The 12,847-nt window shown below is 41.4% G+C and overlaps 1 protein-coding gene across 1 annotated transcript; it reads right to left on the bottom strand.

Annotated features, from left to right (window-relative positions):
* Window positions 1–254: 254 nt before the first annotated feature.
* copa (COPI coat complex subunit alpha) lies at window positions 255–12,362 on the bottom strand. The gene is made up of 30 exons (XM_017411086.3): window positions 12,166–12,362; window positions 11,765–11,878; window positions 11,611–11,684; window positions 11,412–11,492; window positions 10,961–11,037; window positions 10,597–10,706; window positions 8,870–8,979; window positions 8,251–8,350; window positions 7,312–7,530; window positions 6,977–7,127; window positions 6,813–6,879; window positions 6,656–6,731; window positions 6,383–6,465; window positions 5,691–5,916; window positions 5,261–5,399; window positions 4,741–4,903; window positions 4,506–4,652; window positions 4,163–4,352; window positions 3,960–4,055; window positions 3,356–3,444; window positions 3,095–3,218; window positions 2,828–2,917; window positions 2,621–2,724; window positions 2,282–2,428; window positions 2,004–2,144; window positions 1,714–1,896; window positions 1,463–1,573; window positions 1,205–1,366; window positions 923–1,117; window positions 255–646 (listed from the first exon to the last, which is right to left on the bottom strand). The coding sequence occupies exons 1-30, from the start codon at window positions 12,203–12,205 to the stop codon at window positions 587–589; spliced, it is 3,669 nt and encodes a 1,222-aa protein (XP_017266575.1). The 5' UTR covers window positions 12,206–12,362; the 3' UTR covers window positions 255–586.
* Window positions 12,363–12,847: the final 485 nt, after the last annotated feature.

The following is a 12,847-nucleotide window of genomic DNA, read 5'->3' on the forward strand; positions in this document are numbered from 1 at the left end:
ATGAATAGTTTTGAATATACTGTTATTTTTATGTTCTGTCAGCCTTGTTTGTTTTTTTATGGATAACTGTTGTGCCACCCAGGAAGGGAGTGAACCTTGCTCCCTTTTACATCCTGATGACTAAGTTTTGTGGCAAACCAACAATAATCCAGTTCCAAATCAGTGTTATATAAAACCCTCCGCCCACTAGTTTCATTTACCACAAAGTTAACACGCTAAACCACATCAAGAATACATCAGAAACACGCAAACAGTTCAGTTCTCATCAGAAACAGGCAGTTTTATTATAGCTTTTCCAGATACAAGTAGCATTACCGTGCATTTGGAATTATGATTTTTTTATTTTTCTACTCAGACAAAGTCAACAGCGAAGTTTATACAGAGTGTTAATACAGCAGCACTCACCAAAAAAAACAAAAAAAGCTAATTGTATGATCAATTTAAATTCTTGAGGAACAAGTTGTAAAGGACTGAAGAAGTTATCATCACTGTGAAACAAACACATATAAGCTTCCAATTTTCATGTTGATAGATCTTTTCTTTAAAGTATGTTCGGATGTCTTCTGCGGATCATTTTCAGGTCTTCTTAGCGGAACTGGAGCGGACTCACACGCAGACCGATCACATCCTTACCGATCTCTGTCACCTAGAAAAGGAGGTGAAAATAAGAGGTGAGAAAGTTTAAAAAACAAGAATAACCACTAAACGCCTTTAATACATTTGTCTGACAGATTTCCTTTAATGGCACATTTAAGGAAGCACCTTAAGGTTCTTAAAGACTAGGTTCAGTAGTTTATATCATTATCAATTAGTGTCTTCACTTCTAACTTTAATTTCTTAAACCCCCAGTGTGGCTCAGTATGACAAGCTCAGTTTTCTTATTTTGGTTTGATGATGATTATATGAGGCTGTCTTAGTCTACCTGTGTGACCCTGCAGATCTGGCCTTTGTAAGGGGGGCAGTAGCAGGCTCCAGACAGTGGGCACTTCTCCACAGGACGTCCACGGTACAGGGGGACGAAAGAGGCAGGACACAGATCAAACGGGTTGTGGGGGTCGTAGTTCAGCTGGTGGGTGTCCGTCAGGGTCTTCTCACAAGCGGCCAAAATTTTGCGGGTCTAAATCACAGAGGAACTCATTAAAAGTTAGAACACGGTGTGGTCTCTCATTTGTTAAAAACAAACAAAAACAAAAGCTGTGACAACCTGCTGCGCGACATCTGGCTTCGGGCCAAGCTCCAGGAGGCGCCGGGCAAACCCTGCAGCCGTTTTGAAGTTGCGAAGTTTGAAGAAGAGGTTGAGGGCTGTGCGCAACACCAGAACCATGTGGACTGGCTGGAGATTACAGTGGGTGAAATAAGCAGCCATCTGCAAAGAAAATACGGAAAAAAATAAGTATGACTAACAACAAACACCGGAAACATTTAGTCCACACCAAGGTCAGCGATGGTCACAAGTCTCTACCTCACAAATCCTCTTCTGCTGTTCCAGTGTTTCTTTGGGCAGCTTCTTCCTCTCAATCTCCATGGTCAGACCCACTATGTACTCTCTGCATATAGTGAGGAGCTGCTGAGCCTGAAAAACATACCCAATAAAACAATGTAGAAGTGCATTTCAACAACGGAACCAATAATCACAGTTTATAGATTTTACTGCGATCTATTAACATAAAAAATAGACTAACAAATCAGAGCCAAGGCAGGCTAGTTGCTCACCTCTGCAATCTCCTGCTTGTTATCAACCACCAGCAGAGGAACAGAAAGCAAGATGGCTCTGAAGCGCTCGACAGCTTCTTCAAACCGCCCGCTCGTGGTCAGCTGGTAGCACTGCTGCAGGCGGGAAATCAGATCAGAGAGGCGCAGCCCAACAGCAGGCAGCCCCTGCTTCGCCCCGCAGTCCTGAAACCACACAGATGGATGATTGTTCAGTAAATCCTTCACATAATTACATTTAGAGAACATCTGACATGCCTGATATTCAACACACAAAGAGACAAAAGCTATACCTTCCAGTTCCTGTGGGGGTGACCGCGCAGACAAGGCAGCGAAGGCAGCCCCAGGTAACAGGTGCGCCCTCTGGTGAATGTCTGCATGAACAGTGACTTGTAGGGGTCAAAGTTTACAACTCCCACCTGGTCATGAAGCAGCTGTGGTAGGGTGGAAAAAAAGGAAGACATTTCAGTGATTAGAGGAGTAAATTCTTAAGTTGGTCCTTGGATTTGCTGCACGTAAAAATGATATCAAAAAGGTGGATGAAAATCGGTGAGAGGGGAAAAAAGCATACCCTCATGGCAGTTTCAAAAGAGCCAGCCAGGATGTGGTCCACGGGCAGCTGGGAGTTGTTGCACCACATCTGGGCTGGGCTCATACCCTTAGTAGGAGGTACGAAGAAGCCATCTTCCACTCCTCCACCTGCTCCAATCGGCACGTCCTGTTAAAATAATGTGGAAACTCAACATTACTCATCCTTTTATTGCTCAAAGAAGACTCTTAGTCCACTTTAATCCTAATTTCTTTGTTTTTAAAAAAGGCAAATTTAAATTATGAGATGTGTTGACACTTAAACATTGTAGGTTTTTTGTTGGTTTAAAGGTAGCAGGATTTGTAATGTTTCTCCTCTCACCAGTTCTGGAGGAAGTTCCACATCTTCATCGATGTCCCAGCCTCCTCCCTCTTCTTTCCCCATTCCCTCATCCCCTAATCCATCCTGGGCATCTATGAAGCCATCTTAGGAAAAAATGGGGAGGATGGGGGTGTAAAATAATGAATACAAAACAGCAGAAAGTTTGTCCTATTGTTTTCCAGGCTGGTAACTTGAAAGTGAACCCACCTTCATCCATCGTGAGCTCAGCATCGTCGCCCCAGCCCTCGCCTCCAGCAGCCTCCATATCCAGATCTGCAGCCATCTGCCCTGCCTTACCTGCAACATAAACAAAACAAAATGAATACTCCTCTCACTTTTTCACAATTAACTGCCTCTGGTTTGTACATTTATGATCGTTTTCAATAATGTTTTACTTTAAACGCTTGAAATAATGGTCACAGATGGATTTTAGGAGAACAGCTTTTGCTAAACCTAAACAAACTCTTTACCCACCCTTTGCTGGGATGGCTCCCTCAAAGAAGCCCTTGGATACTGTGAGCAGAGGCCAGTTGGTGTCCAGAGGGTTGATGGGTGGAGGAGGCTGCAGCAGCTGCGCATTAGGGTCAACCTCTGGCACCTACAAGACCACAAAATCATTCATCAAATTAAAAACAAAGTAGTTTTATTGTTAAATCATGTAGAATTTCTAAAAACATGTGACTTGGCAAAGAGATTCACACATCTCTACGGAGAAACAATGTTTTGCCAACGCACCGTCTCCTTTTCCGGGTCAAAGGTCTCCTTCAGTGCCTCAGCCTCTTCGTCCAGCCCATGTGTGGCTGCTGTCAGGTAAGCCAGAGACTCTGCAAAGAACACAATTTACAAATAATCATTTTATGATGACATTTAAGGAAAATAGATTTTAAGTGCAAAAATGCTTCATACATAAGAATGAAGTTACTAATAATGAATTATAAGGTGTGCAGGTTAAACCAGGAGGCAGAATATTTGGTATCAGAAGGGTGGTCAACATGTTCACAGTCTCTGAAGTGGGATTTATAACATGGCTGTTGTAAAAATAAAATAAAACAGGATGTCACTCTGTCCTTCTGGTCCAAAGACTAACTGGGCCATTACAACTAATATGTCTCTAAGGATGAATTATAAATTAACTTAATCTAGGTTTGTATTTTACCAGCGTTGAAGTGAGACTCAATCAACTATAAAAGCCTTTTTCAACATTTATGAGTTGTTTCTTATTTGTTAGGAGCTGATTTTAGTTTAAAAAATGGTTCCTAGTCACATAAGGTGAGTAGGACCCCTAATAAAACTAAAAAGGTTGAAAAGAAAATGTGTTTAATGTGACGAATGAACTCACTCTGTCCACAGTTCTTCAAGATTCGGACCCTCTCACTCACGTCGCCCAGATACAGAGCTGCCTGGTAGTGACCGCTCATGTCCTTTCTGATCTCAGCTGCAAATAGAAAAAAAAATATATATAATATTGCACATTAGGTTGTATTTTAACAAACTGTGATTTGCATAACTTCAAACTAAACCTTCAGTTAGCTCATCACTCACCAATCTTCATCATCTTGCGCAGCTTGGCCAAGTTCCCAGTGATGAGGTAGAGGAAGGTGAGCTTGTCGAAGTTCTTAGTCCTCTGGTAGCACATTTCCACAACCTGGTGGTGTCCCTGCAGCAGCGCCGCCTCCCCCAAACGCTCCCAGCAGCTGCGCTCGTCCAGAGCCTTGGCTGCCTCCAGCGCCACCTAAAAAAGTGTGGAGAGGTTTGTCATTTTGCAGCTTTTCCTGTAGAAAATAACTTTCGTCTGGTCTTTAGCAGACATTGGTATCGTGCAACAAGAGTGCCTCCCACATTTCAATCAGCAGTTTTTAAAGTTTAATTATAACTCTCAGCTCACCTCAATGTTTCCACATTCCAGAGCCAGGCTGAAACGAGTCTTCTCGTCTTTCACAAAGTGCAGAGCCACCTCGGGGTAGCCCTTTTTCTGCAGGTACGCAATGATCGACTGGCCCACCAGCTTGGCATTACGCACCATGTGAAGCACCTGGAAGGACGACAGCAGAGAAGAATAAACCGATGCAAGCTCACCTTGGTTTACCCAAGTTATCTGCCAACAGTTGTTTGGAACAAACCTCGTCGTATTTACGATTGACCAGCGCCAGTTTGAAGCGGTACTCTGTCGGGTCGATGGTGAGAACGCGAGGCCGGCACTCCCTGTCCAAGCAGTAAACACTGTTTCCTCTGACACGGGTCGCATAGATGGGCAGGTCCAGAGTCCTTATGATGCCGTGATCACTACGGAGACAAAATTAATGTCCCGTGTTATTTATTTTCAAATGCAGATGCTGTACATTGTAAAAGTCTGATTTTGCAAGGCATTTTTAATCAAATACAATGCTTATACAATTCAAATAGTTTCTATAAAAACGCTAAACCACTGCTGTGATTATTAAAATAAAAGGGATGCAAAAAAACTCAACTTTCTGAGGCACAATAAATCAGTTCAAATCTACTCAATCTGGCACTTATCTGATATTGTTGCAGCATCTCACATTTTGTTAAATCTAGTTTTACTGATTTCAGTTTCAGTGTTTTTAAAACAAAGGCATTGGACTGTGGCGAACAGGCGGCGTGTAATCAAAAAGAACCTACCCAGAAGTGAGGGCGTATTTGATGTGGTTGGAGGTGGTGTAAATAAAGACGCCGCTCTCGTCCCAGGCTCCGCTCTTCACTCTGATGTTTTCATGGATGTTGCAGAGGCTCTCCAGCTTACGGTTGCAGATCATAATAGCTGCGGGAAGATAAGAGGATTGTTTGAGATTACGCCATTTAAGTCTAATTTGAATTTCTTGAGATGTGCTGTTATCCAGTAATAATTGTTTTAGTAAAGTTCTACTTAAAGTTCATTCATGGACAGATAATACACAATAAAGCATAAACCTTTGTGTAAATAAAAATTTAAATCCAGTCCTCTTGTCTGCCTCAGTCTGTCCAAACGGGACTCATGACAAAGTGAACTAAAACCATCGCAACTTCAACAAAAACAAGTCAGGAGAAGCAGATCTTCATCTTATCGACCCACCGTGTTTAGCCAGCAGAGCCACGTGGCTGGTGTCGGAGCTCCACACCACGTATTTGACCTTGGCGATTTTCACCGTGGCCAGGGAGCGTTTCTGCTGCACGTCGAACAGCGTGACGCCATCGGCGTCCCGCAGCAGCAGAGAACCCGTGCCTGCGTAGAAGATCTCCTCACAGCTCGGCACCTGGACTTTCTTCACGATTTCATTCTTCAGGTTTTTGATCAGAAGCTGTTAAAGAACCAAATGGTGCATTCAGTGAGGACTGATCAAAATACAGAAGATAATTAAAACTAAATAAATTAGATCAACATATTTAAGGCAGCTTCATTCAGTAGTTTCTGCACCAAGGTTGAGATTTGATTTCAGAGGTGAATTTCACATAAAAACAGTATTAAGGAGCACAAGCAAATGTTTGAATGACAATCTGAAACGCTGCAGTAAAAACTTTCCTTCAGGCAGCGAAACAGTCTAAGTTTCAAAACTGAAAACAGAGATTGGATTCTTCACATTTCATTAGTGATGGACAAAGTTATGTGCTTTTCCAATAAACTGTAACTACTGTTAACTTTTTTTAAAAACGCCATACAAAAGTAAATTAACTACAAGAGACAAGGAGAAGAAATTTTATCCCAAATGTGTGTTTTTTTGTGAAGACATGTTTCTAAACCTTTGATAAATCTACGAATGGACTTACAGAGTGCATGCGGTCCAGGACAGCAAATCTGTTTCTTGCCACCCAAACTGCCGTCAAACCAGAAGATCTTTTTCCTTCCGGTGCTGAAATTACAGCAAAGACTCCATGTTATCTTAATCACCAAGTACAGTTCATTTAAAGACACTCAAATTACTGATATAACATTTAAAGCAATGCTAGAGCCAAAAGATGTAAGCAAAACTTTAACAGAGTATAATCACTCCAGAAAGAGAAAAGTGATAAAAAGTTTGTGTATACAAGGCATTTTTTTACCATCAGGGTTCTGAGAGTCACTCTCTTTGGGAATCGAGTAGAGATCATAAGTGCTGTTCTCAAGGTTGGTGGCTCTCTGTAAGACGTACAAAACATTAAAATAAATATGGAAACCGAACAGTTTACCAGCGGGATGTTATTACAGCGAGATACTCACAGTACAGAGCAGGACAGCATTCTCAGCAGGGTTGTAAGACATGCTGAACACCGGGAACTTGGAACCACTAAAGCAAAGGAATACAAAACAAAATCAGTATTTTTGATCTTGTTTCTGCTGCTCTTTTTGCTCTAAACTCCAACTTTGTTGTATTAAAGACAAACCTCCGGAGCTGCATGACAGCAGTATCTTTGCTGCTGTTGAAGTCCAGCTGACGGAGGAAGCGATCTTTGACATAATACAACATGTTGCCATGAACAGCATATGCAGGGCGCTCACGCTCCAGCTTGAACACAATCATCCCACTGTCATGACCTAAAAGACACAGATCAGGTTGTTAAAGAAAGCAAAAAATCTAATAAAACTCGTGGGTTCTTTATGCAACCAGTCAAATAAAAAGGTATCTAGAACAGTTTTAATTATATAACACACACTCAACTTAAAACTGAGTAAAATGTGCTAAAATGCACCCAAACAGGAAGTCAGCATCACCAGGTACCTGCTGCAAACAGGTTGAGGTTCGGGTGGGCCCCCAGCACCCAGAAGCGATCGTGATCCCGCCGGAAGGTTTGCACCCCGGTCCTCTTGGACATGTCCCACACGCGGATACTCTTGTCCTCAGAGTTGGACAGGATCAGCTCCTGGCGTGGGTGGAAGACGGCGCAGGACACGTTGTTGTAGTGACCACGGCACGTATCGAGCTCCCACGCCTTGGATTCTGGGCAGAACGGAAAGAAAGGAGGTCGTTTTTATTTTTAAATGTTGGTTCAACAATAACATATTAAACTACATAAAAGTGTGAAATTCTTTCTGTAGGGCGCATGTTGATTAGATGAAAACTTGCTTCTACATTATTTATTTACTCATGATTTTATCTCACAGTGAAACACTCAGAAAATAGCTTATAATTATTTTTAAACACTTAAATTCACTTTACCACAAAACAGCTCTTTGTCCAATTCAACTTCTATTTCAGGGGTTACAAACACATTTTACTCAGGGGCCTGAAATGTTCTGAGCAGACCTTTGAGTCAAGAAATACATAAATAATGATCATCATCATCAATAATAATAATACTTGTGAAGCATCACAGCTGTTCTATGTTCTATAATATTTAGAGCTTAAAGGATCAAAAACAGCACCAACACAAGCAGAAGCAAGCTACAGGTCAGATGGTTTCATGTTTTCAGATTGGCCACCAGGAGGCAGCAACACACAACAACATCAGCTGAGTGGAGCACCACCGCAGAGATCGGATTCTAAATTCTACAATTCAGATTAAAAGATTTCCTAAGTGGTTTCATTTTGAAGAATTATTTTCAACACATAATAGGAAGAGTGCTCCTGTGCTTTCATGTGCTTCTCAGATTTTAAAGCCCAGAAGACGTCCGGCTGCAGATTTTTAAAATCGACTGCAACTCGAGCCGAGCCTCTCACCGTTCATTCTCCAGATCTTCACCTGCCTGTCATCGGCTCCAGACACGATGAGAGGCATGCTGGGGTGGAAGGCAGCCCAGTTCACCCCGCGGTCATGACCCTGGACGCAAAACCCACAAGTCAGGGGACATCCAAAACAAGCGAGACACACGGTTCATTTAAATCTTAAATTTACTGCCTGGAAGCTCAGGCTCTCAAAGTCGACACCTTCAGTTTTAGGAGTTTTGAAAATAAAATTTTAAGAAAATTAACACCAAGAATCAATAAGGTTAACACCCAAAGACTGAAACTTTAAAATCTGTGACAATTTTGAACATCTTTTTACATTACCAAGCTCCATTCTCTTAGGATTTTTGTTCCATGTATAGCTTTTATTTTGTATTTCTCCCCTCACAGGCAAAGCATCTTTTGAGTACATTTTTAATAAATATTATTGTTTCAAGTAGTAAGAAGCTGACAAGCAATGCAGCATATGTTTGACAGATCCTAAAACAGACAGTTTTCATGTTATTAGTCACTACAAACTTTAACTTAACTTCAAAGAAACGTAAAAAACTTTTTACTCAAAGTTGATTCTCGGACACGTTACACAATATTGGACACGTCTACAAAGGTTTACCTCAAGGACGTGCTTAACAACAGCATCTGAGGCACCGAACAGGTCAACCCCAGTGATGCCACGAACATCCGTCTCCACGGCGCCGGGAGACAGGTTCTTCTTCCTCAGACCTGGAACCATCATTTAGAGCACCACGTGCAAAGAGGGGAAAGCCATTCATGTTACAGAGTTGAACCACAGTACAGGGGAGGAAGGAAAAACACAAAAAAACAAGAGAAATTATATAAAAAAGAATACATATGGAGTAAAATCATGGGGAAAAGAAAACCAATCAGAAAAAACAAAGAACTGTTGGACTACTGAACACACAGCGGGTTGAAACACACCAACACAACCTCTGATTTTTTTTAAATTTCCGCCCCAAATTGAGTCAGGGAACAATCATCACTTTAGAAACACTTGATTCGGTTACTGAATCAGAGAGAATTACTGGTGATTTGATCAGACAGCAGAGCAGAAGCACCGATCATCTCCAAGACTCCAAGATCAGGAAGGAAAATTTACAAAAAACACAGCTTGTATTGATGATTTCATCCCGTTTAAGACGGCGGTGAACAGGTAGCTCAACAGCACTCAACAGAGGATAGATATGGCACTAGGAACCTATGTGCAGGTGTGGATGTTTCCAGGGAGAGCATGGGACAAGGATGACACAGTGTGTGTAGACTTGGCTGATGAGAGTGGGGTGGGTGGCAGAACTGTAAAGACGTGCTCCGATGGGGCGTTTAATGTCAGAAATATGAGAACGAGAGTTTGTTTTCTTAAGGGAGCATGCATGTTTCAAGATGATTCAGTCACATGCACTGTTAACAGATTGTGACACTGCAGTTATGGGTTAGCATTAAAGCTGATAATGTGGTGGCTTCAGCCATTTTTTTTTAGTTTCAGAAGTCGAGCCAACCATGCAAGCACTTCGAGTATAAAGGAATTATTTTCAAATCAGCACTAAAAAAACCTTTTAAACTGTTCGATCTTGTTAGTAGTCACTGTTGTAATCATTTCGAGACATTTAAACTGGTGGGGTTAAAAAAGCAGTATTGACTTTCATGATGTGAGTGTGAGTGGAAAGTAAATGATCCTTAAAGCAAACTCTGGACATTCATCCAGCGTGGAGAGTTGCAGGTGAAAACTGTACGTGATGCAGTCAAGTCGTGCGGTTTAGATTTTATAAATGATGTACAGATGGGTGCAATCATGCTCAGTACACAAAGGCATTTCAAAATGCATAAATCCAGGACAGGTGAGAGTCAGAGATCAACATCTTTTCCATTTTTAAAGAAAGAAAAAAAAAGATGGGAGCAAAAGAATTGTTCAGTTAGTGCAAAGACAACAAAACAAGAGGAAAGAAAAAACATTAAAATGTTTTAAAAGCATGCAGAGGCACAGAAACACTTCTTTTATACATTTATCTATTTTTTTACTCCACTGCGTCAATAGAGATAGTTCGGCTTATCTCAAGGACACAGAGCGGTATGTTATTTCAAAATGACCCAGAAGTAATTTTGTTTGGTAGTACAGGTAATTCCCTTTATCCTGAAAGGAGAAGTGTTTCTGCAAACAGCCCACAGAGATTTGTCCTCTACAAGTTGGAGAGAGAAAGAAGAGGTTCAGGACTTCTATTCATCCTGTCCCTGGCTTCTTCCTCCCCCCTTAAACCACTCTGTCCCCAACCCCTACCCCACACCCAGCCCACTGTCCACTCTGGTCTGTTCCCCCCAGGCCCTCACCGGAGATATCCCACACTCGCACGGTTTGGTCCAGACTGGCTGACACCACCAGGTCTTCGGATGGGTGAAACTGGGCGCACATCACATAGTGGTTATGTCCTGTGAGCACACTGTGGGCGACAACGCAGAAAGAGACAAATCCAGACTTTAATGTTTGTTTGCAGGGCGAGTAATAGATGTTGATACTGTCACTTTGACAGGTTGTAAAAGACAATAATGTTGGGTTTCTGATGCCTCAAAAGGGCTAAAATGCATTTGATTGGGTTTTAGAACCTGAAATCTTAGTATTTAGATTTCTGTAGTTTGTCTAATATGAAACCCGAACTCTATATCCCAAAACGTTGAGGTGTCCTGAATGCCTCACCATACACAGGTCCTCGACTGCCAGTTCCAGATGCGGATGGTCTGATCATCTGAAGCACTCAGAATCCAGGGGTATTCCTACAGGTAAAATTACAATTCATTAAAGTCTCTTTATGCAAACTTAAGATTCAACTCAATAGTTTTAAAGCTACATCTTCTCAGACAAAAACCAAAAGCTTAACTCTTAGCTTTTAGGAATCTTACAGGGCTCACAGTTTCTCAAGAGCCCAAAACTATAATCGTATCCACCCCTTTACACGAGTTCCGTTTTTAATTGTTTACATTAATAAGGCATGAATACAATCTGGTCACTTGCACATAAAGGGATTAGGGGCCATTTAAGACATGCGTGTCAAATGGGAACTGGCCTACATACAGCTAATAACTTTGGATCAGATCACAAAAGACGCATGTTAAGATCAGATGTGTGTTAAAGCGGGAGTGAGACTCACATGATGAAAGAACGTGGTTCTGATATAGTCCAAGTGTCCGAGAAGGGTGAAGAGGCAGCGTCTCAGCTTGTAGTTCCACACCTGGTCCAACAGTGACATTTGTGACACAAGGTTTTAGGACGAAGTAGGATCACAATCAATCACTGTAACTGATATCTAATGCAAGTATCCTTTGTTAAAACGCCACAAGCAATCTCACCTTGATTTTGTAATCATCTCCTCCAGACACAAACAGGGGCTGCTGTTTATGGAAATCAATTCCTCTGACGGGCCCTGCAGGTAGAACCATAATAAAGGCATTTTATTTCTATACGGAAAGCCGTAATATTACGTCGGCCACGTCACTGACTCACCATCGTGCTCATCAAATTTGTCGATCAGTGTGCACATCCGATAGTCCCACAGCTGGATTACACCATTGTGCAAACTTGCAAGAACCCAAGGTCTTTTGGGATGAAAACTCAGGCCTGAAATGTAACATATCAGGTTAACTAAAAAGACACATTTTACTTTGTAAGAGCTATGAATACAACTCGTTACGTTAGCTACGTACACGCCTTGTAAAGCCAATGAATGAACCATTTAAAAGTTTAAATTACTTTTTAATGGACATATTTCAGCAGCATAATGAGTTTTAATAATTAACTATGCATTCTAACATTTGTATGACGTGTTTTGAAGAACAAATAACTGATCAGAGTAGCGTCCGCTAGCTAAAGTTAGCTTCCGTGCTAGCTGTTATTGAAGCACTTACCTTTGACTCGGGCCGACTTGGTTTCAAATTTAGTTAACATCCTCGCTGTTCAACACTTAAAAAGAAAAACTCAACCCAAACAAAGAAAAAGCAATTTAAATGATACAGGCAGGTTTTTTCAACCGGACTGGTATCCTTCGCCCATTTAGCCGAGCCTTCTCTTTCCTGACACGTAGTCCGATTTTGGCTTCCGGTTTGTGAACAATAAAGTTTTGAAGTGAAAATCTTGACGCAGAAAGCTCCACGGCAGCGACGCATAGAAATACATCACATAGAGACGCAACGACAAAAGACCAGCTGGTAATGTGCTGTCATCACAACTCTAAATTATCTATATCTTTACCTTTGAGAGTTTTATTTACAATGACGGAGCCATAAGTTATATATGGTGAGAAATATATAAAAATACATGTTTAAGAGCAGGTTTCACTGCTCTGTAGCTTCCTATTGCAAACTATATTATAATAACTATTTTAACATTAATCCATACAAGGCCAGAACAGCTGGAACATTGTATTTTACTAGCTGCTAGAGCTCTTAATAATAAAAAAGCCTCCTTTAAAATTATCTTAAAATGCTGATTAGTCACTATTGACACATGTGATCCTGGAAGCCTTGCAGACCAAGAGAAAGGAATCTAAAAACGGAGTTAAAGGTGACGATCTGTGGCCAGACGTTTAGG

The sequence above is a fragment of the Kryptolebias marmoratus genome, linkage group LG20, assembly GCF_001649575.2.
Source record: "Kryptolebias marmoratus isolate JLee-2015 linkage group LG20, ASM164957v2, whole genome shotgun sequence".
NCBI lineage: Eukaryota > Metazoa > Chordata > Actinopteri > Cyprinodontiformes > Rivulidae > Kryptolebias > Kryptolebias marmoratus.